The sequence below is a fragment of the Leptonotus elevatus genome, chromosome 14 (assembly GCF_054856555.1).
Source record: "Leptonotus elevatus isolate MCC_2025b chromosome 14, RoL_Lele_1.0, whole genome shotgun sequence".
In the NCBI taxonomy this organism is placed as follows: Eukaryota; Metazoa; Chordata; class Actinopteri; order Syngnathiformes; family Syngnathidae; genus Leptonotus; species Leptonotus elevatus.
Window position 1 is genome coordinate 15,634,868 of NC_141252.1, and position 24,975 is coordinate 15,659,842.

The following is a 24,975-nucleotide window of genomic DNA, read 5'->3' on the forward strand; positions in this document are numbered from 1 at the left end:
TGCCTTAAACGGCAGTGTATATCAGTTTTCCAGGTCTCCAGACTAGGGCCTGATTGTACCGCGCTTCTGTATAGACTATATGCCGCGGAGGAGGCGGGACTTCCGACTTCCGGGTTGTCTCAACTTTGTTTCCGTTTCCAGTTTGCGTCCCAGTACTTGTGCCTTTGTGCCTCTCGGTTGCGCGTTCTCGTCGAGGTGTGAGAGACTGCAAGTGTGAAGTGTCTGTCTCAGTGTCCAAAGCATTTCAGGTAGCCGAGACGGGGGTGCGAGTGTTGGAACGAGGCCAGCAGTGGCCGGAAACGCCGCTGATGTGTAAAACCTGGAAGTCTGAAGTCCGTGGCATCTACCCCATATGCACTACCATTCAGAAGTTTCTAACTAACGCCAAGTATTACCTTTGTATTGGTAGTTTGTTCATACATGCATTTACATAGCTTGTGTAATTTAAATTATGCTTCTTGAAGTTAAATTAAGTTAGCAGAAATGGCTGGCCTCTAAATGTAGGAAAAGTGTCACCCTCTAGCTAATATATTGGATCAGTAGGCTTAAGTGGTTTAAAGGAACTTTTCACACTTCTATCTCTTCCAACGTGCCAGTGCTTGTTCTGTCCCGCCATCCAGTACGTCTTCACACTTTTAATTAAATGCTGTAGCTATTTACAAGCTCTTTTAATGACAGGTCGTCTCTTTTTAAAGCAGAGTTTATTTAAAACCTGCACCATTGTTCTGACCCTTGTGATTACTAGTGTAGAGTGTTTACTCAGTGTCCAACCCTACCTACAGTTCAATGGTGAAGTCAGTGGCTGTCCAGCCTCACCTTGTCACTTCTTTAAATTCAGTCTCCACTTCAGCGTTTATGTCCACTTCATAACAGGTCAAATCGAGGTTACGTAGCATGAGCCTGACAACCTTTAATGTATAAGAACATTTTGAAATGACAGTGTGCCATGCTTGTGCAGCACCTCTCACCTTAGCCTTTAATCATTTTAGCATATTAGGACATTTTGATAATTCTGTACTTCCAAGTTTGGAGAAGTCTCTTTTCTGTTCATGCATGACCATGCTGCAGCGTACAAAGTGAGGTCCATAAAAGGTGTGATTGGATGAGTTTGGTGTAGAAGAACCCATCAATCACATTTGGGTTGAACCAGAACATCTCTCTCTGCCAACATCGGTGACCACTTGTGCTCTTCTGGATGAATGAACAAAAATTCCCAGACACACACTGTTGTATAGTAGAAGTCTTCTTGAAGAGTGCATGCTGTTACAGCTGCAAAGGGAAGACTTAATATTTCGATATTATCTTCTTCTTTTTTTTTTTATACTGTTATTTATAGTTGAAAATACAGTGCAACAAATTGCTAGTTGTGACTTCAATATCTCTGTTTTATGCAACATTATCTCCCGTTTGAGCCACACTGTACTGAAACCTGATAGCAGAGACACAGACACGCTTTAGCAATGACGCAAGAATGCAATGAATAAAGGCTGTTTATTTTTCCATGCGCTGCATCACATGTGCAGCAAAGGAGCTTGATATCTATTGCTGTGGGTGCGATGATGGAAAGGGCAAAACAGACAGGACATGAAAGACAGCTGCAAGCCGTTGCTTTCCTTGTATCACATTTCTTTTGGCATGTAAAATGGAGGAGGAAACATTTACACGGTAAGAGGGTGTTCTGTCGCAGCAAAGCTGAGATGGAGTCCAAGGAATTTATGACATTAATAACATTTTTGTCTTTTTTTTTTTTCAACCACTTTTTGAATTTTATTGAGTTTCAAAATTGTATATATATACATTAGGGGAGTGCCCAAAAAAATGTTTCTCATAAGAATCGCGATTCTCATTAACGATTCAGAATCGATTTTAATGTCCCAAAATCGATTTTATTTAAATTATTTTATAGCGTCTTGCCCTTGTTTGTGTGTCCCTTTATTGGGAGCGCTGTTCTTGGTGTACCCGATTTGGCCACTTTGGAGCAGTGTGATTCCGCACTTTCTGATACACTGTTAAGTTGTAGCCACATTAGAGAGTAGAAGGAAAAAGTTATGATCAAGTTGCTTCTCTGTACACATTCCTGAAGCGTTTTATATGAATTATTTTGCCATTCCTTTGAGTGATAAAAGTGCCGCGAGTAGCGCGCTAATTAGCATTAGCAAGTCAGACTGGAGTAGATCATGACGATTCTTTGCACATCTATAAATTGAAGCAGAAATCATTCTCAATCAAATCATTTTGGATCAAAAATCGTTTAATTGAATCGCAGACCGAAAAATCAGAATCATATCGAATCGTGAGACAGTCAAAGATTCCCATCCCTAATGTACATACATACACTTTTTTACTGTGTCCAATTCTCCAATTCTACTGCCTGAAGTAATGTGCGTGGTATCAAATGTGGTTTCTTGTCTTGTAAATGGTGTGCCGCTGTAATCTTTGTTACATTCATATCGTTAACATGAACACTTTAAAAGCATAGTGATTATTCAGTGGAGTGCGCACAGTATCTAATTGCGCTGCGGTCTGTTGCTAAAGCGAGAACATACGGTGAAAGAAGTAGATTAGCAGCTGTTTAGTTGATTTGCTGCAACGCACTCCCAAGTACGTTTGCCAATTGAAAACAGCCATAGCCGCCCTCATCTGCTATAGTGCATAAGGCCAACCTCACTGAAGAACTTCAACCTAAACCGTCTTTTATTTTGTCTTCCCACTTTCTAAACCGCCAGGCGGTATTGAGATGATGCAGATTTCTGAGTGTGATACTAATGTGACTGGTTATCTTTCCTTTCAGCTATTTGTACAAGAATGAAATCCAATCAATTGACAGACAAGCATTTAAGGGGCTTGTCTCCCTTGAGCAACTGTAAGTGACCGATTTTTTCGTCACCTTTTCCATTGTGCTACCTATTGTTGCTCCTACTGTCTCTCCATTCCCGCTACCCCCGAAACAGCTGCTACCAACACGTCGTGAAGAATAGAAAGTACAACATGGTCATGAGTTAGTTCATGCCATGACTATGCACGGCCTTTCGCAAGTATCATGGTAGCATTATTGCTCATTTGTCAGTTCACTCCTCCACCATGCATGCCGTGTGTGCAGCCATCCTTGTGTACCACGCTGACACCCTTTGACCTTTTTTTTTTTTTTTGCATGGCTCGCATGTCCTTTAACCTGGAGGACAGATCTGCAGTTACACCCCAACCCCCATGCTTGTAGCATGATTTTTACACTGCTGATAGCGTCGTCATAATGCCGAGCTGGAGTGTTTCTCTTGCTATTCTCGCTTTTACTGTTGTTTGCTGTCCAAATTTCTGACAATCTTTTAGAACATTTTTGTTGTCGGTGTTAAAATGTGACTGCCAATCAAATTTTCAAAAAACACACTTCAATAGATTTATAATTGTAATTGTTGAGTTGTATGTGGTTGATGATGAATTTCCTCAGCAAATGAGACTCACTGTAATCTGTGACTTCACTCGCATTAATGCAGAACAAATGGCTAATTCACTAAATCCAATTCCAACACCAGGCTCACTGCCCGACAGATGCCTTGAATTTCGCAACAATATGAGGTTTTATTACTAAGTGACAAGTTCGGAACCAGCTTGCATGCATAGAAAGAGTTTGACTACATCCCACAAGGCAACATAAATATGCCAATACTTGACCTCACATGCTTCTTCTGAGGGAATGACCTGATTCGAAGGCACATTGCACTCACATTCCTACATGGCCCCCGCCAGTACCGATTTCATCTGAGCTGAGCATGACCCCACATCCTAAATGTGGGTTGAATATGGACCAGAAATTAGAATGCAATGTTAACCAGAGTATTAAAAAAATGTAATGCAATTTAATGTCATGGTGTTGGCTGCTTGTCCTAAAAGTGGGATTTAATTCAGCAAACGTTGAATAAAGTGAGGTGTGTTTTTCCCCTTTCAGACAAGTTTTGAGCAGCATATGGATATTTTACATTATTTTCTACATAATCTGTGTTTGTTGGCTTCAAGACCTGCTATTTCGCTTGCTTTCCTTTTTAAATGTGCATATATAGCCAATTGAGCGTCTGCATTTTTTAACATCAGTTCAATTTCAGTTTTCTTTTTTTATTTAGTTTTCTATTTGTTGCTTCTTCTAATCTCCTCTGCCATATTAATGTAATATGTTGTAGATATAACATGCAATGCCATCCTTGCATTAATCGAAATTGCTCACTAAAGTGTCATTGATTATGAATTGCCAGCAATGAAAGAAACGACAGCGAGTACTTACCTTGCTTTGAATTTGTAATTTAGCCAAACCGATACTAATAATGAATTATGCTCTGTCTATAATTTGTTCTTCTTCAGGTACCTCCACTTCAACAACATTGAGTCATTGGAACCAGAATCATTCAGTCACCTACCAAAGCTTGAACGACTGTAAGTCCACTGACATCTGTTAATGATCAACTGACAAACATTGATACATAAATAGTATACTTCGCAGATGATCTTGTGTAGTCTTCTTCTACCCGTTGGTCATAAAGGAGGTTTTGACACTGTCCCACGCTGTCAGGATCAACTGGCAAACATTAGCAACAGTTGTTCTTGTAAACGTTTGAGTGAATGGGTGCACAGTGATGCCGTGATGGGGGTTATGAGTTACAAATGCCAGAACACATACAAAAAAAATGGGGAAAATCTCAAATGTGAAAAAATATTGGTGGCTGGGGGGAATCGGCAAATATGTGAATCTGTAGGTGCCGAACTATGAATATGCAGGGATTGACTACACTTCAGTTTTAAGTTGCAATATCACCATTCACCACTAGATGGCAGACATGACGTAGTTGCACTTAGAATGGGTTTTCTACTGCTGTATGGTACAACATGAATAGGCCTAATCGTTTTTGCGGATTTGGAATGATATGCAGGACTAAATAGCACCTCAATAATATTAACATTTTGAGTGAATTAATTTTTTGGGGAAAATTTACAAAATTAGTTCTTCCACTTCATATTGGTTTCTTATTCAGCTGTTTTGTGCTTTCCCTGAATGGTAAAAAAAAAAAAAAATATATATATATATATATATATATATATATACACACACTAGTATGTGGTTATTTTGTTTGCTTCAAACCCTTTTTTTTTTGTTGGGTTAGGAATCGGATAGTGGATCTTTGACACATGGTATAGTCAAAAAGGTATTATCAAAAACAAAATATGTTGAGAGCACGTATTTTACACATATGAACATATTTTGTCTATATTTCAAATAGCACTTAAGCACTTCTTTTTTCCATCTGGGTAAGAAGCGCATTGTCTTATGTTCAAGCTAGCAAACACAAACCGTGATGAGAGATGACCGCCGGAGTTGAGTCGTAGCTAATATTTCGCCTCCACAAGTTTAATGTGTCTTGTCTGAGCTGTGAGAGGATGCAAGTGTTCTTTCACTCTGTCTGCAGTATATTTGTTCAACAGCTGTCAGTAAATATTGCGAGACCAATTATTTTGCTGCTTCCAAAAATATTCTCTTTGGTACAATCAGCCTGGGAAAAACGAGAGTAGCGGAAGAGGAAGAGATTCCAACATGCAAGTTAAACTCCTGGATTAGGCTGATGACTGAGACCACATCCTGGCTCCATCAACTGAACTGAACCACAACTTGAAGCAAAATGTTCATTGGTTAGGAGAACCCTTCTCAAATTTGTTTTAATAAGGTTAACTTCATTAAGTACACCTTATTTTAAACTAATTTAAAATGCATTTCCCACTTTATGGACAGCCCAAACACGTTATTGTGATTAATGTTGCCTTTGTGGAATATGACTTAAAGCTGCTCAATGCAGGAAATTGATGAAAAATTAAACTGCACACTACCCTCTTCAAGTGCACAAAGCGCGAATGGCATCACATCTGCAGACAAAGGGCAGGGAATTTAAACCCAAATCCAGCCTGAAAACTATTGGCCAGAGGCCTGCAGGAGTACCCATTATGAACAGCTAAGGTGAAGATGTTTGAGTCATAAATGGTCAAATAAACAGGCTATTGTAAAGATATTTTTGGGCGAATTTCTCCAAGATGACTTGATCTGACATTGAGCAGCTTGAAGCAAAATGCAGCCATTTTTATTCATGTCAGGGGGCGGCCATTTTGCCACCTGCTGTCGACTGAATATGACATCTCAGTTGTTCAGGACCCAGGCAATGACCAATCACAGCTCACCTGTTTTCTGAAGCCGAGCTGTGATTGTCTGTTACCTGAGACCTGAGCAACTATTATGTCATCTTTAGTCGGCAGCAAGTGGCAAAATGGCCGCCCCCTGACATGGATTAAAACGGCTGCATTTTGCTTCAAGCTGCTCAATGTCAAGTCAAATATTGGTAAAAATTGATTAATTCTGCTGCTTAACTCATATCCCAGTAACGCAATATTAACCAGAATATTGTATTTAGACTAGCGGGGCTGCATAGATTGTCAAGATATATATATTTTTTTAGGTTGACTTTCCCTTAAAGCAACAAAATCCACCCCTTTTTATCCAGAGATAGATAAATAAAAAAAAAGGTGGATTTTTCGGCTTAATTCATATTCCACAAATACAGTATCAATCAGAATACCGTGTTTAGACCAGTAGAACAACTTATTAATTAATTTGGGTCAACTTCCCCTTGTAGGCCACTCCTCCCTGCTGACGCCACTGGTTATTTTTGTTTCATTTTAGTTTTTTTCTTATTTCATTTTATCATTTGTAATATGCAAAAAAATACATTTTATGCACAAATGGAAAAAAAGATCATAGAAAATTGCCATTAATTTCATATAATTTTAAAGGAAATTGCTATAGCAGAATGTATAGGAGACAAAAAAAAGAAGTTGTTTTATGAATCATATATACATTTACATTTTCGGCTGTTTAAATGCTTATCATTTTTATTTTTCTGCCGAATCTCATAATTGGCCTCTGCCTCAAATCCATGTCAATCGGACTAAAAACAATCTCCATACAAAATTTTTTGACTAAAAGGTGAATTTTCAAGCCTTTCTTAAAAGCTTAGATGGTCAGGGAGAGCATTCCACAGACTGGGAGGGGTGAAGCGGAAGACTATGTATCAAGTACAAAGTGTCCAAATTTAAGATGAACTTGTGCAGGTGTACCTAATGAAGTGACCAATAGGACCTGACCTTTTGTAAGAGTGCAGATGTGTACTCACCACCTTAGCCTTTCAAATGTATTACCAGAAGTTTGTTAAATACCTTTCAATGACCCCATTTATGGGCTGGCTGCTGCCAGCTTTATTCACACTCAGAACAGCAGTAGCCAAAAAATATGATGGAATAATAAGGCAAATATTTCTGTGGTACACGTCATGCCGAAAAACTCCAACTCTAAATTGTGTTGGAAAATCTCATAAATATCTTCAAAGATCATGAGTAATCTTTTGAAAGTTTGGTAAAAAAAATGCTGCATTTATTTAGGCTCATAAATTTGCTCGTGTCTCTCCTTCAGGTTCTTGCACAACAACAGAATCACCCAGCTGGTCCCGGGAACCTTCTCAAATCTACAGGCCATGAAACGACTGTAAGTGGAAAAGCTCCATGTCAACCTCTGAAACAGCCGTGTGGGATTGCGTGTCTGGATCCATGTCCAACCATGCCACCCAGTCAAAAGCTGGTCTTGCTAATCAGTTCCAGTGCATGCCACCACAGTGTTCTTACTGTTTAGTTTTTTTGGGAACAAGACGATTTCTCTCACAAGGCTCACAACACACTCTTGGCCAAATCTGTATGACTTATTTGAGTCAGCTGCAGAACAGAAGAAAACAAAATACTGTCTTTCATGTATATAAGAAGAGAACACCTATGCCTCACCTTATCTGACTGATTCCCGTCTCAGTAATAGATTGGTCATTTTAAAAATGGCTATGAATCACAAGTCTTTATCACATGTTTGAAATTGTTTCTTTTAAGTGACAATGTATTTTTAATCCACTTTACGGAATAGCACGGGTTCAAAATAAACTATGGATCTGCTACAGTATGTAATGGTACAATAGTTTAGAATAGTTGTCATTACAATTCTAATCAAATGCTATTGCCATTGTAAGTGATGTGCGCTTAAGTGGACTACAGTGGAATGTTGGTGGACTATCCATCTCGTGTTATGCTACGTCTGTGCTGCTTTATGTTGCAGTTCTAAAAAGTGCGCAAGATACTAAAATCATAATTGCTGTTCAGTGTTTTGTGTTTATCACGTACATTGAATAGTTTGGCTTCTTTATTTTTTGATATTTAATACTTTAGTTTTATTCAGCCTGATGTGTTAGATATTGAATATTCATCTGTAGCTGGCCATTGAAATATTAGCTAATTCTACTGCAATGACTGTCATGCAGTGGTTCTTAACTTGGGTTCGACTGAACCACAGGGGTCCAGTGAGTCAGTCTCAGGGGTTTAGAGGTGAAGACACACATCTGACTCAAATGATTCGTGATCAATGATATGCTCTGCTTTCTTAATTCAAGGTGAAGAGAGCCAGATTAGATGAAAATGTTCCGCAGTAAACCCTATAAATATGTCTTGAATTAAAAAAAAAGTGTTTTATTTTTTTGGGTGGATAGTATACTCAAAGGAAACTGTTAGCGTTCAGTACTTCTAACAATATTAAGCATCACTGCCTTAATGTAACTATTTGCTGTTGTACCTGAGTGTTTATGCACATTGTGTGTTAAGGCGACTCGATTCCAATTCTTTGAACTGTGACTGCGAGTTGCTGTGGCTGGCGGACCTTTTGAAACAGTATGCCGAGTCAGGAAATGCCCAAGCTGCCGCCACGTGCGACTACCCCAGCCGCCTGCAAGGAAGATCGGTGGCCACACTAACAGCCGAGGAGCTCAGCTGCGGTATGTAGAGGAAATCTACAACCGTGCGTGCCATTTCAAGAATGCCATTGAAATGCTGTAGGCACATTCAGAATAAAAATGTTCGCATAGAGTTTAGATGACTAGTTGCCTACCTGATTGAAACCAACAGCTACTTCTTGGGTGCTGGTTAATTAATGTGAAGGGGTTCCATTTTGATACATATTTTTGAAGTATATGATAATAATAATAATGGTATTCATGAACACAACTAATAAAAAGTACAATTTTTCTTCATATACCCTGCAAAATCCAAATCCTAGTGTGTCTTATTTATCTTAATGAGGTATCTAAAGCCTCTATGATTTTGTGAAGTCCTTAATATGTTAAGTAAATAATTAATATAAGGATGGTACTACGTTAATTGGCTCACACATAGACATAGACAGGTAAACAGACTATACTGAGACCCCTCAAGGCTTCCTTCCTGCAGATGGCAGTTCTGGAAAGTCACCTGGTCTTACTCATGACCACACAGACATACACACAGGTGCATCCCCTTTTTGTGTTTGAGTTAGTCGCGTACCCAGCGGCTTCACACTTGATACAACACCAGCTGTGTTTGTAGTCTAAGCAACATGTCTGTCTTCTGACAAGTATGTAGGGGTCAATTATTTCAGAATGATTCAAGTTCAATTATACCCAGAGTCTCTTCATGGTTCTATCCCCTGCAAATGCAGTTAAAATGATTATCATCATCAGTAGAAACTGTTTAGATTATTATTATTATTATTATTGACAGTCAACTTGCACGTAACTTACTGTAACTCAACCACTTTAAATATCAGCATCTCATTTTAGACCTGATATTTTCGCATTTTATGACTACCCTTTTGGTTGCATAGCAAGGCATCAGGAGAAAACGTTGCACACACCCCTTCCCTCGTCGTCCCCCACACCACCCACCCTCTTCTATAGACCTGTAAAAGCATAACAATGTCAAACATTCCTAAGATCTATCTATGAAAACCTGAGGCTCTCAAGGCTCAGGCTGACTGATAGCTGTAGCATAAAGTAACAATCATATGTACAGACATGCATTCATACCTCTGCATAATTAGTATCCTCAAACCTTTTATTATAACACTCTTTCCAGAAGTACCCAGGATCACATCAGAGCCCCAGGATGTAGATGTTACGTCAGGGAACACAGTCTACTTCACCTGCAGGGCTGAGGGAAACCCTAAACCACAGATCATCTGGCTACGCAACAAGTAAGCCTTTTGAGTCTGGGACAATAATAATGAATACAACACACATTTTTGGTGCCCAGAAAGTTTCAACAGTTTTGGGGTATTTTGATGTCACTGAATCCGAAAATGAAATTGTTTTAGTTTTTTATTCCATATTATTGCTTTTAAAAATGTGATAATATTACACAAGTTATATTTGTATCTTTAACTTTGATAAGGATGCATCTGTCTTTTCAAGAACATTTATACAGTAATCTTTCATTTTGATGCAATAGCTTGACATCAAAATACAACATTTTTAGTAGCGGTCAAAGTACATTTCGTCAACTGTCAAAGCACATTAAATATCAATCATTTAAATGTCAAAAGTATTGATCCAAACTTGAGCCAATTTAAAGAAATAGATGGCATTATTGGACTCGTCATCCCAAAATAACTTAGAAAGTGTTAAATATTTTTGGCACCCAGGGAAAAAAAAGAAGAAGATTATCTGGTGTTAAATTCCGGTTTGTGTTGTTTCTCTTCCATTCTGACAGCAATGCTCTTAACATGCGTGATGACAGTCGTCTGAACCTGCTCGAGGATGGTACACTGATGATTCAGGACACAAGAGAGACTGACCAAGGGGTCTACCAATGCATGGCCAAAAATGTGGCTGGGGAGGTCAAGACCTCGGAGGTCACACTGAGATATTTCGGAGCACCTTGTAAGTGAAGTTTTATACATTTGAATTATCAGCTCATGTTTCATCGTGCATTTGGGAATTCTGAGGGAATGTTTGACTTGGATTTACACCAAAAAATTGTTGGAAAATCAATTCTTAAAAAGTAAGGATAACAAACGGGCTTTTGTGTGTGTACTCTGTCACGGCAGTATCAGTGATGATAAGGTAAGGAGGACAATTATCACAACATTGCAACTAATAAAGGATCTACCTGCCAAAAGCTTCAAACATTATTGTTAGTTCTTTTGTTTTTGCACTTACATGACAATTAAAATGTTGCTATATATTACCATGACAATATTTTGATTGTTGGAATATAATTATCTACACAGTGTCTTACCTTAAGTTTGTTTGTCTTTGATTGGCTCTTAAATTGTTTAATAGCCTCTGAAGCTCTGTGTGCTGCGCATCTGTATTGTATGTAACTGGTGTACCGTTCCCCTATGGAATCACCCGTCGGTCATTAGCTCATGTGTATTTGTCTGTTTGAATTGTCTTACAATGTGCCTGCCACACTCACTAAATAGCATTCTCAGTTTCAGTGCATTGTGTACATTTCTTATAGTTAAGATGTTAAGTTAGCTGTGGTCCTCTTTAGCTTAAGACCACTGCTAAAGGACTAGGGTAAACTTTCACAAGTGTTTGTACCATGTATTTATAAACAAAGTGTGTTTGTGTGTATTGGCAGTAACTCAATGAGCAAACATGGTCGAGAAAAAAAAAAAAAAATATATATATATATATATATACAGGCAGTACATAAAACGGTAACTGAGATTACGTGATTGCATTGTATGTTTAACTTTATATGAGTTTTGCGCATGCGCCTGCATTGTTAAATTTCGATGAAGATTGACTTTTGCCAAATGTTTCTATTATTAGAACCTGATTGTGTTCACGATGCATATGAAACTATAATGCCGCACAAAAAGTTCCAATTTTATAATAAACAAAATCATCAAAATGTTTGATCAAGACTAGTGCAACAAAATGGTTGAAGATGGTCTATGGAACCCTAGAAACAAAATGTTCCCTTAAATCATTTATCTATTCACCTGAGACAAACTGACCACTTTCGAAAAGTGGATTGGTTAGCTTATCACACCCTGCACAGTCAGAGTGCAAGGTGCCCCACACAGAGCGCAAACTATTTCAGCAGGTCAAATAACTTGGATATCCCACTTTGCAGAGCATGGCAAAAAACACACAAACACAAGATTTTGTCTGAAATCCACACACACTTATAGCACTCGCATATCAATTTTCAACTAACAACTGCGTCAATGGTTCTTGCCACATCTGTGTCTTCATTAAAGCGGTTGAATTTGGCCCTCTTGAGCATGTTGTGCATTTGCTTTTTTAGGGTGATTGTAAACACCAACCTCCTTGCTGTGTACATTTTTGCACAGCCACTACTGTAATCACTGGCCAACTAAGGACACCTGACTGATCTGTGTTACAAATGGGAAGTTGTTTGACACAGACAAAGTGGCCTAATAGACAGAAAGCAATTAGTAGTATCAGATCTAAGGTTATTGCTGACCTTGAGTCTGTGCGACCGGCACACTGTAAATCAAATCTTCTTCAGGAAAGTAATGGAGTCGAGCCAAATGATTATCACTCTGATCAACTGTCTGTTCTCTCGTCCTCCCCATCCAGCGCGGCCAAGTTTTGTCATCCAGCCCCAAAACACCGAGGTACTGGTGGGGGAGAGTGTGACATTGGAGTGCAGCGCCACAGGCCAGCCACAACCCCGTATCTCCTGGACCAAAGGAGATCGGACACCACTTCCTAATGACGCTCGCATCAACATCACCCCTTCTGGAGGGCTTTATATTCAGAATGTGGTCCAGGCTGATGGAGGGCAGTACACTTGTTTTGCCTCCAATAACGTCGATACAATTCACGCCACAGCTTATATCATTGTCCAAGGTAGGTTAAAAATGTCTCCCAATGGCAAAGTATTCCTGTTCTAATTAAATAGCTGCTATACCTGTGTGTAAAATGTTTGTGTTCATTCATTAAAAAAAACAAAAAAAAACGCTATATGTAAAAATGTTGCCACCATTTTTTATGTGATGAATACCCAAAGGAAACAAAGTTAATGAACATAGTAATTGGGAAGTTGCGAAATGTGTGCACTCTAGTTCGCGCGATTCAAAATACATGCACTTCAAACTATTACTAAGGTCGTTGCATTCTATTAGTTCACCACTAAATGGCAAACATTTCTATACACTGTCCCTTTAATACACATTCATGTTATTGTAATTTTCTTGGACCCCCAGCGATCCCGCAGTTCACGGTCACACCACAGGATCAATCGGTCCTTGAAGGCCACACTGTGGACTTTCCATGCGAGGCGACGGGTTACCCCCAGCCAGTCATCGCCTGGACTCGCGGAGGCAGCCCATTACCTCTGGACCGCCGACACTCAGTCCTGTCTTCTGGCACTCTTCGAATCACTCGGGTGGCGGCCCACGACGAGGGCCAGTACGAGTGCCAGGCTGTCAACCCAGTGGGGACCGTCCGCACCGCCGTGCAGCTCAGCATCCAACAGAGAGGTGAGTGTGCAGGATGGAGCTTCAAAATTCAAGTTTGGCGGAAAGTCCACGTGAGGTGACAGAATCATGTTTACCAGGCTGTTAGTGTGGCAAACACTGCTTGTTTGTCTAAGAGTTAGGGGGGGTGCAAGGTAGCAAAATGTCAACATGGTGAAACTGACATACTCTTCTGAGCTAATTAAGCGTAAGTCTGTGCATGTGTATGTTTCCACGCTGAAAGAAATGCTGGTGTTGTTTCCTCTCCTTGTAATTCATTCCGGTGTGTGTTTAAAGGACTAGTTGAGTATGTGGCCTGTGCCTTCTTTTACCGTGTGTATGTTGGCGTGTATGTATGTGTTAGGATGAACCAGTGTTGAAATGACATGCTCACTATTAAATAGGGTGGCATGTCAGTCCATAATCCTGAGATGACTCCATGTTTTTCCATGTAGTAATGGCTGTTAACAGGGCTCAAAGTATATGTTGTGTAATGGTTCCACTCTTAAAATTCTGCACTAGGCCACAATTATGGTGATGGTGTGCGATGGATGTGGTATGTGTAGACTGACATGCTCCGTGCATTATAATCTGACGCTTTAGAAGTGAAAGCAGGAATTAACAGAATGTTTTTAAGGGCATTCAGTCAATTATTTACAATGAATAATAGTATTATTCAAAACAACGCATATGTCCCTGCATATTGATTATAGGGCTTCCGCGGGTCATTAAAAAGCATTAAAAGTCATTAAATGGATTTTTTTAAAACTAAGGTCTTAAATGGCATTAACAAGCAAGGAAGCCGAGGAGAGCAGCCAACCAGGAACGAGCGTGAAAGCAGTCCACCAATCAGGAGCGGAGTTTGCACAGCCGAATTTGCATATGCAGACAAGAGACACGGGAATCAAACTCCTAACACGTCCGCAGAAACAGTCCACCAATCATTAGCAAGCGTACGAAATTTGCGTATTCTATTGGTGTAGTAGCTTGCCTCCACGGCTTGTCTGGAAGGAAAACGTGCTCTTGCCCAGAAGTTCATGCTTTAGTTTATTTTGCATACAATTTTGTGCAAAGGACTCAATATTACAATTAAGCAATTTAATGTCATAAATAAATATATATATTTGTAGGGACTGGTGACTTGTTGTAATTTACAATGAACAACATGGCCTGGAGTCCACGAGTTGATTCATGTTCCAAATACCAATTGCTCTGAATTTGAAAACAAAAATGTAGCGTTGCTGTCACCAACGTCCAACATGAAACACTGAAGTCAACTAGTGGCAGAAAATTACCTCAACACAAATCTATTTCTCAATGTTTCACACTCCTTTTAACTGCAACTGCTAACTGTAACTTTATGAATTACTATAAAATTACTATTTTAATGAACTAAATGATACAACCACATTTGGTGAATGAATGAATGAATATACTGTATGTATGCAAAGTATATGTGTGCGTGTATGTGTAAATGCAGTACGTGGGCAGTAAATTAGCTGGAAATTTCATTTGAAAAAACATTCAATTAGATTTGATAATACCTGCAGAAACCCTGGATTATGCTATTGTAGATTGCTCTGAACAGTGTTTTTTTGAGGAAGTTGGTCTCTGATTTCTACACAGTTATTAGTCAAGACCACAAACTATTTGTGGGAGGTTAGCAGGATTTTCCCATGCCAGGTGGCTCTCAGTTGCAGCATGGGAACCCTGTAGGAGTTTGAACACAGTGTGTGTGGGGGGAAGGGGGCAAAAAGTCACAGTCCACTAAAAACCTCGTCTTTCTGAGTGTCATCTCAGCTCCCAGACGGTATAACGTGATGACTCATTGTGTAACAATGCTTAGTACTTCATTTGTGTGCATGATAGAGATGTAGTCCAGGGGCATCCAGTTTTTGATGATCAACTCGACACACAAATGAAAAACAGCTGTTTTACCGACACGTCATATTCAGATGTTCACTTGCTTGCAAACATACTGTATGAGTGTGTGTATTGCATATGCTATTTGTTATAGTTTCAGTTGCAACTTCAACTGTTAGAGCTTTGGCAAAAAAACAACAACAACAACAAAAGAGTTTCTTTTTGGCAAGCACAAAGGCTAAAACAGGATGTTTTTTTAAAGAAAAAAAAAATCATGCATCGCTACAGTAAATATCAAATTTCCTGAATTTTTGCATTATTATTATGAAAATACTGATCCACAGGACTGGAGGAGATTTATTACGGGGATCCGTAAAAAAATGATATTCATAAATACATTTTTATGAACCAATGCTCGTTTTTTTCCGGCTTCTTTTCTATGAAGTATTACACTTGTTGCTAAGGTACATTACTGTGCAAAACGTTTTAAGCAATTAACTAGATTAATTTTGGTCGCTTTTGCAATGCTGTAACGCTCTTGTGACTAGAATTTGACCCAAGTGTAATACATGTTAGTGTAGCTTCTAAATAAATGATATAAATTCCTGTATCCAGAACTTATCCAGATCCTGACCAATATGTAGCAGTGGGCCCCAGCTCAGCCCTGTAGGCTACAATGTGAAAAATTGGTACAGTTATTCTTAAACAATTTGTGTTAGGGAGAGACATTAACTAAATACTGGCCGAAGTATTTAATGTTTTTCTGCCCCTTTTGAAAGTTGATGGAAATTATATCTTCTGTGAGCATAAGCAGGACAGCAGACTTTCGGAGTTTCTTGTCTGCAATGATTGATTTCAAAATGCACTTTACCTGTACTGTACTGTACTGGCGTATAATCATTAACACGTGTGCATGTGTGTGTGTGTGTGTGTGTGTGTGTGTGTGTGTGTATGTTTTAACTCATTCAGTAACGCCTGTTTTCACAAATGCTCCAAGGGACGCGACAGTGGAGTCTGGCCAGGACGTCCAGATTCCCTGCAGCGCACAGGGCCAGCCACAACCTGTCCTTACCTGGAACAAGGTTAGACGCTAAGACAACATTTTTCTGCGCAACCTTGTCCCCACAAGGGTCAGGAGGTGAAATCCGTGTTCATCTTCAAGGATTTGTGATCTTAGTTCTTCAGGGTAGCTTGGTTTGAATGCTACGTTGGTCATTTGTTGTCTACAGGTTACATGTAAAAGGCAAGGCATTCTTTTATAAACAAAAAATTCAATTTTCCATAATATGTAAATGACTTCTACAGGTGATCACTCAAGATCTTGACCTTGCCTTCTGTCTGACCTCCCCAAATGTATCTGTCAGGATGGTGTGCAGGTGACAGAGAGTGGTAAATTCCACATCAGCCCTGATGGGTATTTAGAGGTAAAGGATGTGGGCACCGCTGATGCTGGCCGCTACGAGTGCATAGCTCGCAATCCTATTGGCTATGAGGTCGCTAGCATGGTGCTAACTGTCACAGGTAAGAGGACATGGGTTCTATTTTTTCATGACATCATTTTAGGATGGAAATATAGATCAAATGCAAACACTGTAATATGTTTCATTCAACGTTACACTTTTGCTATAAAAATTGTGAATGAAAGATGCTGTTTTGCAGTGGTGCGTTGATAGTCTGTCCCCGCAATTCAAACTGGATTTCTTTTCTTTTTTTCTCTGTCGGGCAGTGCTTATTACTGTCATGTTATTGTAGAGTCCACAGAGTGAGACGCCCAAGTGTGACTGTTTGAGTCGCAATCTAATGCAGTTATATCAGATTGCTGTCGGCGCTTCTCTTTCTGCTGAGATATCTCAGCACGCTGCTGATGTATTATAAACTGTTTAAAAGTGTTCTGCTTTTGTTGGACTCTATTATGCCTAAAATACACATCCACCACGCATCCTTGAGTTGTTAACATTCAGTCACCAGAGTTTTTATTTTGGGGGGAAAAAAACATTTTAATACAGTCACACTTTCAAAAAAAATCATTTAATTCCAAAAGAAAAATACATGCTACATTATTGTTATTATGCCTATCATTATTAGTATTATCTGATATATGTAAAGGATAATTAGGGTCATAATGAAAAACATAAAAATAGTATAAAAAGGTCTGGGGAAAAGGTTGTTTTATTAGAATAATACAATACTGCGAGAAACATTTTTCTTAACTAAATAAAAAAAAATGTTTCCATATAACACACAAAGAGTACTTAAGATAAAGTATTCCGCAGGAAATATTGAGTTCAAAAGTTTTGAGCCCTGAAGGATGAGAAACTGATTACACCCAAAGCATGGCCGAGCAAATAAAATCACTTGTTGAATCAATGTTGAGGCTGATGTGAAGTCATCTGTAATATACTCATACTAGCCAATTCAAATAAGGGTAATGTTCCAGGAGTTGTCACATGGTTATGTTTATGCAGTATCATTTCGATTTATCAAATTCAACTAAGAAATGGGATTCTGCACTTTTCTGGAGAAAAAAAAGCATTTCTCCTCTCTTACAGAGCCAGTTTTTTAAGCGTTACTTTATTAATATGGCTGATAATGCTCTTCTCTTCTCACATTACCAAAGTATCAAGCCAAGGCTAGCAGCTAAAGAGATCAAACACAATAAATGAAACTGTTTGAAAATTGATGATTGATTGTCTGATAGCATGTCTGAGAATTTTTTTGTACCGTCATTGTCATTTAGTACCGGCATTGTCAAGTTACATGTAGTATTTGCCTTGTTGCATCAAAGTATGTCTTACTAACTCCAACCCTGCATTATCATCAACACTAGGTGCGTTTCCATTACCCTCAGTTTTGCGCAAAAGCAAGCTGGTAACGGAAACACATGATTTTCGAAAAAAAATCTCAAATATCGCAAAAAAAAATTTTACGCTCTCATGAGATGGTTTTTGAGACATGTCGAAATAGTAGTATTTCCCAAAAGTGTAATGGAAACACTTTTTGCGCATTCTCTGTCGTCATGTGACCCCCGCCCAGTCACAGTGGAAAGGAAGAACACGGCCACTCACTTCTGGAGGGGATAACAACTTTTTAAGCACAAAGCGATTCAGCTATTGAGCCAATGCCGCCATTCAATGCACGTTCTATATCGTTGCATGACAAATGGCCGTTGCCCCGGGCAACGAGCAAACGAGCGACACATGGCGCACTTCAAAGATCCCGCGAGACGGGACGTTACGAGAATTGCGCCTCAGAAGCGAAATGCTCTTCAATGGAAACACCGACAAGTCGAAATTGTACTTTATCGAAATAGTACAATATCGCTTTTGTTTTTGCGAAAAAACTGTAATGGAAACGCAGCTAATGTGTCTTCTTGTCTTGCAACAACAGTTCCAGCAGTGAGCAGAGAGGGCGACACCTTTGTGAGCTCATCCATTGAGCAGGCCATCCGCAATGTGGACAGCGCAATTGAGTCTACAAGAAGACGTCTCTTTGATGGGTAAGCTGTGAAAGACTTATGCAAAATGTACGTTATTGGCGACAACATTAGCAGGGTTCCCGCGGCGTCTTTAAAAGTCTTAAAAGGATTGAATGTACACATTTTGAAATAATACATTATAAAGTCTTTAAAAGAGTATTGAATTTTAATATTTGGGTCTTAAATGTTATGCCGTATGGGGGGGGGATTAAAATTCTTCCGTCACAAACCATGCTCAGCTTTACTATTTAAACAGCGTATTGAGAATAAAAAACGCTAAACTTGGATAACGGAGATGACGTCACACATGTTTTTGTGAGGGATTTAGTCTTTAAAGCAATACTATTAAATATACATTTGATAATAGTAATAGGCCTAATATATATTATTAAATATATAAAACACTCCTGCAGTCCGGCTGTGATGTTTCTGACAGAAATGTAAAAATATGAAAATTAAAATAAATTGTTCAGGAAGTGAATTTCTTTAGGTTAGCACTGAATGTTATGTGGTCAAAATAGTGTGTGCAACTAACTTTAGCGCTGGTGCAACCAAGAAAAAACTTAGTCGCACCTCTGCAACCACTACAAAAAGTTAGTCTAGAGCCCTGATTCAGTTTTTTTAGCCTAAATAAATGGATGAGCCAATCACTGAGAATGCAACACAGCCCTGGTCAGACCCGTTGCTCTCTATGGCCAAAATAATCCCGACAGTTCACTCACTGAAGAGCCTCACTACACAAACGCAGTCATACAGAATTGTGTTCGTTTGTTTGTTTACATGTAGCCAGTACCAACCATTTCATATTGGACTAGAGTTATGGGGAAATGTAAATTCAATAAGGCGTGGTTGAGTAAACTCCTTTCATTTGTACACGCTCCTAACCCTTACAATAGTTGGCATGCTCGTTATCTGTGTTCAGCTCCCCTTGTCTTAGCCTGACATCGCTTTTACAGTCATTGGCAAACTTGAGGCCACATTATTGCAATATTATTGTCTGTGGTCCTTGTCTGCGCTGTGTTGGTGTCGCATGAGTGGCCTACTCAATATGCTTGCATTCTTACATCCTCCACACATTCCACATTTACACATTTAAGAAATAATTTAACACACATTCACAAATTGTGTTTTTGTGAAAAGTTTTTTTTTGTTTGTTTTTTTGTAAATGGTCTTAAATAGGTCTGTATAAGTCTTAAATTTAACTTGAAGAAACCTGTAGGAACCCTAATTAGGTACATCTGCACATTTAACTCATTCACTCCCAGACATTTTCACTGAAGCAACCCCCTTCACTCACGGCTGTTTTACTGGATTTTGACAAATTTTGCAAGGTCCACAGAATATTGTGTTCTATTGCTATAAAAACATGGAACCTACCAAAAGAAAGAAAATTTGTCTCTTCTTTCATCAGAAAAACCAGTATATTTGTATCTGTTTCCCTTTTGCGGCAATTAGCATTAGAATATAGCTAAGTTTCGTGAATATACACATTCCTGGTGAAAACACTGGGGAAAAAGAGCTTGTTGCAACATGGCCCTGGCTGATCTCTTATACGCTTATAATTACCATTGCTTTAAGCCACCTCTTCATGTCCGAAGCTGCATCAATACCTTCTATATGCTCTTGCATAAAAATAAAAATAAACTTGCAAAAACGTTTTGGGGAGGGAAGGACAAAGTACTGTATTTAAAAAGCATTTTTACACATTTTGGGGATTGAATGAGTTAATAAGATCAAGCACAATCAGAAATGACCTCACCAATTCACCTATTATTGTGGTTTTAGAGGTTTCTGCAGATTCCTAAGAAGTCTTAAAAGGCACTTTTCATACATGACGACTCAAGTGTTTCGCATTATTAAAATTACCACCACCCATAAGGATGCAAATAAACGTATGCAAAAATACACAAATAAAAGGTAAGGGAGCAATGTATGACTAAACCGCAAATAACATATTTGGATGATCAAAGATGTGAAGGCGTAGCTCCAATTGTTCGGAATTAGTCATGCATAACCCGAGGTTCCGATATAAATAGAAATGTTCTAACCCCCCCTATAATTCATACTCATGAGGCCCAAGTTACAATTAATGGTTGTCTTGCAACATCTGACCCAATAAGTTACATCTCCTAAATTTGTATTGGAATATTCTGTCTTACAGTACCATCCTACAGACCTCTTTAGGGATGCACTGAATTTCATCACAATTAAGGTTAACAATTTTCTCATCTGGCCAGAGTTATTCATTGTGTAGAAGATAAAGAAGACGTGATCTTAGTCACTGTTGGCAGGTTCTATGTAGTTCATAAGTGTTTCCATCCTGTTTAAAAATGTGGTAAGCAGTTGTGTTGATCTTGGCATGCGCACACGGCGCTGCACTCGGCGTACACATGCATGCATGATGCGTTGAACATGAACAAACACATAAACAGAACAGAAATGCACACAAGTCAAACCACTAACCCAAAAATCAGACTTGGGGATTTCCAGCCTTAGTCTTCAATGGTAATCACAGGCTGCTGGCAAATATCATCAGATGAACTACAAAACAGAAAATAAATAATATACAGTACTAGCAAAAATGCCAGTGCACTTATTAACGTGATAGCAAAGTACACCGATTGTGTTGCTTCAAAATGTCCAACAGATCACTTGTATCGGAACTGTAATCTTAGTCTGCATTTCAAACTTAAAGTCAAAAAAAGCTCTACTATGAGGAGTATAAATGTAAAGTTGTAAGCATGAATTCAGACCAAAGATGAATATTGACAAGTGTATTGTTGTAAGCAAGCTTTTCACAGATTTTGTCTGTGTACATTCTCTGTTGTCGTGGTAATTCGAAAGGGTTGAATAGAGGCAACTGGGCGACTCTTGTTAGTTGATGTTTCTCCAAGAAACTTCTCACTGATTCAATACACGCATATTAATGGATGCTTGTTACTCTAGATGTGCAATATGTATGTACATTTATTCCTGCATCATCGGGCATACAATAAAAATATATATTCCATCCTGACTGCCAAATGTGTGTTTCAGTACTTAACATGTCAAACGAGGTAGTCATGTTGGATTTGGATTCAATCCAAACTATGACATCACTGTGCTTACTGAATAAGAGGAATTTTGTTTGCTTTATCGCTCTCTGTAAGGCAGAGCTGAACAGGTATATGTTCACACCCTCATGTCCAACTCTGTAAGTCATGTACAGATATTTACTCTGAACCAAATTTAGAAAGAAAACTATGAAAGATTTGGTTGCTTACTTTTTTCTTCATTCATTTCTGTCTTCTGCCTCTCCAACATCTCCCTCTCCCTCTAGTCAGCCTCGTACCCCAGGAGAGCTACTTGCACTTTTCCGTTATCCACGTGACCCTTACACAGTGGAGCAGGCTCGTGCTGGCGAGATCTTCGAGCAGACTCTGCTTCTCATCCAGAACCATGTTAACCAAGGTCTCACGGTCGACACCAACGGCACAGGTGAGGCTGATGAATGCATAAATAAACTGGTGATTCTAAATCGGCTGTACAAATTTCATAATTGATCCATTCAAATGATTATCCTGGCAATCATTCACATGTAAACCTATTTAGATTCTTCAGTTAAAAAACAAAAGAAGGAAAAACATGTACGCTCACGGACCCAAAGCAGGATTCAAAACAGCACAAACATTCTAGAAATAATATATTGGAAATACACTTCTTCTCGTCAATTCTGTATGCTCAGGCATTCTTGCTGCTTCGGTTCACATCATTAACAAGATTGGCCAATCTAATGCTTCCTTATGAAATATTCATAACATCCCACGCACATCCCAATGTGCCCATTTGGCAAATCTCCCAGTAATTCAATCAACAAACACGACTGCCAATGTTAATGAGAGCAGCATTTGCCTTTGGATAAGCTATGAATCTAAAATTGTCTTCTCTTAACTAAGGCCAGAGGATCTAATGAGAGACTTTGAATTGAACGGCCTAGTAAAAATAAAAAAAATCCACCATAGCATGCTCAACCATCAGTCACTGCTGAGAAAACATGGTTTATATTGTCATATTTTGTATAGTGTCTTAAACGGGTAAAGATGTTTTCGTTTTTTTTATTTCTCATACAAAAACATCTGTGGTCTTAGGCACTTCAAACCTGCCACCTATTGGCTGCAGACAAACCTTGTGATGGTCCAATGGATGTACGGTACAGGTCCAAGATGTGTTTTCCTAGAAAGCTAGCTGGCAGCAAATCATTTCCCCTCAACCAATGCAATGAGAAGCTTCACAAAACCCCAGCAATATCAGGATTTTTTTTTTTAATTACTGTCAAAATGAGATTAAACACCCTCCCAATTTTTAAATATAATTTTAGCAAGCATTTGATCTTTCAAAAAGAAAAAGTAAGATTGAACCTGACACCTGTTGTCATTTTTTTTTTTTGGGGGGGGGGGGGGATATGGCTCTGAAGTTGGGCGAAGATTTGTTTACTTCCATTTTTGAGCCTCAATATCTGTGAAACCAATAATCCCAGAGAAAACATATTTTGGAGAATAGTTCAGATGACACTAGATATAGAAGATGTGATAGTCTTATCTGCCACTCTTGCCAAGTTTGCTATTTCATTTAGACAAGCCAAATTTTAGGAGAAGTTTAAGTGCCTACCATATTAGGTTATACTTGAGTGAGCTACACTGCCAACATTCCATGTCTGGAGGCTATTAGTAACAGATATACACTGTAGAAAATTTGAAGGCTACATGAGAGACAGTTTTCCAGATATTGCTGTGTAAAAACAGCTTTTCAGAGTATGATGCCAAAAACTACGCTTCATAAAATGATTTTTCATGAGAAAACTATTGACAGTAGAAAACTAATGTTTGGGAATTTTTCTATCAACAAGTGTATCTTGAAACTCAAGAAATTTGAATGAATGACCCAGACACAAGCAGACATGTCATGTTTAGTCAGCCATGGGTTCAATCGAACCTCAGGGGTTCAGTGAGGCAGTCTCAATAGTTGGATGGAGGTCCAGACACACCGAGTCATATGATTCATGATGACACACCCCGCTTGGCCATCATTGATGCAGGAAATTTGGTGCAACAGTAGTCGACTTGTGACTGTTGTGACGGTACATCATGTGATTTCTTTATTATCATAATCCCTTCATACTAACAAAACGAGAAAGTGGTGGGACAAATATGTGCAATATCCGACAAAGTTAAGAACCTTAACATTTCCTCAATGTTCCTACAGAGTTTCGCTACAACGACCTGGTGTCCCCGCACTTCCTGGAGGTTATCGCCAACCTCTCGGGCTGCACAGCCCACCGCCGCATCAACAACTGTTCCGACATTTGCTTCCACCAGAAGTACCGCAGTCACGACGGCACTTGCAACAACCTGCAGCACGCCATGTGGGGCGCCTCGCTTACCCCTTTTGAACGACTCCTGAAATCCGTCTACGATAATGGCTTTAATCTGCCAAGGGGAGCCAATGAGCAGGCACACAACAGCTACCGGCTGCCTCTGCCGAGATTGGTGTCCACCACTATGATCGGAACGGAGTCCATCACCCCAGATGATCACTACACCCACATGCTGATGCAATGGGGTCAGTTTCTCGATCACGACATGGACTCGACTGTGGCGGCCCTCAGCCAGTCGCGTTTCTCTGACGGACAGCTGTGCACTCAGGTGTGCACCAACGACCCGCCATGCTTCCCCATCCAGTTCCCTCCCAACGACCAACGGCAGCTTCGAAGCGGCGCCCGCTGCATGTTCTTCGTGCGCTCCAGCCCCGTGTGCGGCAGCGGGATGACGTCGCTGCTCATGAACAGCGTGTACCCGAGAGAGCAAATTAACCAGCTCACAGCTTACATAGACGCGTCAAACGTCTATGGTAACTCACGACATGAATCTGAGGAGATTCGCGATTTGGCCAGCCAGCGGGGTTTGCTGCGGCAGGGAATCATCCAGCGTACTGGGAAGCCTCTGCTGCCTTTCGCCACAGGACCGCCCACCGAGTGCATGAAGGATGAGAATGAGAGTCCGATTCCCTGCTTCTTGGCTGGAGACCACCGTGCCAACGAACAGCTGGGACTGACCGCCATGCACACCGTGTGGTTCAGGGAACACAACCGCGTAGCCACAGAGTTACTCAGGCTGAACCCGCACTGGGATGGGGACACCATCTACCATGAGGCCAGGAAGATAGTGGGGGCCCAGATGCAACACATCACGTATAGTCACTGGCTGCCAAAGGTAACGATTCCTTTCTTTGTCGCTCG

The 24,975-nt window shown here is 39.7% G+C and overlaps 1 protein-coding gene across 1 annotated transcript in view; it reads left to right on the forward strand.

The window, feature by feature from the left end:
- The window catches only part of pxdn (peroxidasin), a 55,583-nt gene that overhangs the window by 20,434 nt on the left and 10,174 nt on the right, over positions 1-24,975 (forward strand). Inside the window, exons 4-16 of the mRNA XM_086095489.1 lie at positions 2,792-2,863; positions 4,351-4,422; positions 7,496-7,567; positions 8,719-8,888; positions 10,003-10,120; positions 10,636-10,805; positions 12,483-12,755; positions 13,112-13,387; positions 16,196-16,308; positions 16,591-16,747; positions 18,614-18,722; positions 22,021-22,178; positions 23,943-24,949. Coding sequence (XP_085951615.1) covers positions 2,792-2,863; positions 4,351-4,422; positions 7,496-7,567; positions 8,719-8,888; positions 10,003-10,120; positions 10,636-10,805; positions 12,483-12,755; positions 13,112-13,387; positions 16,196-16,308; positions 16,591-16,747; positions 18,614-18,722; positions 22,021-22,178; positions 23,943-24,949 — 2,767 coding nt within the window. The remainder of the gene's footprint in view (positions 1-2,791; positions 2,864-4,350; positions 4,423-7,495; positions 7,568-8,718; positions 8,889-10,002; positions 10,121-10,635; positions 10,806-12,482; positions 12,756-13,111; positions 13,388-16,195; positions 16,309-16,590; positions 16,748-18,613; positions 18,723-22,020; positions 22,179-23,942; positions 24,950-24,975) is intronic.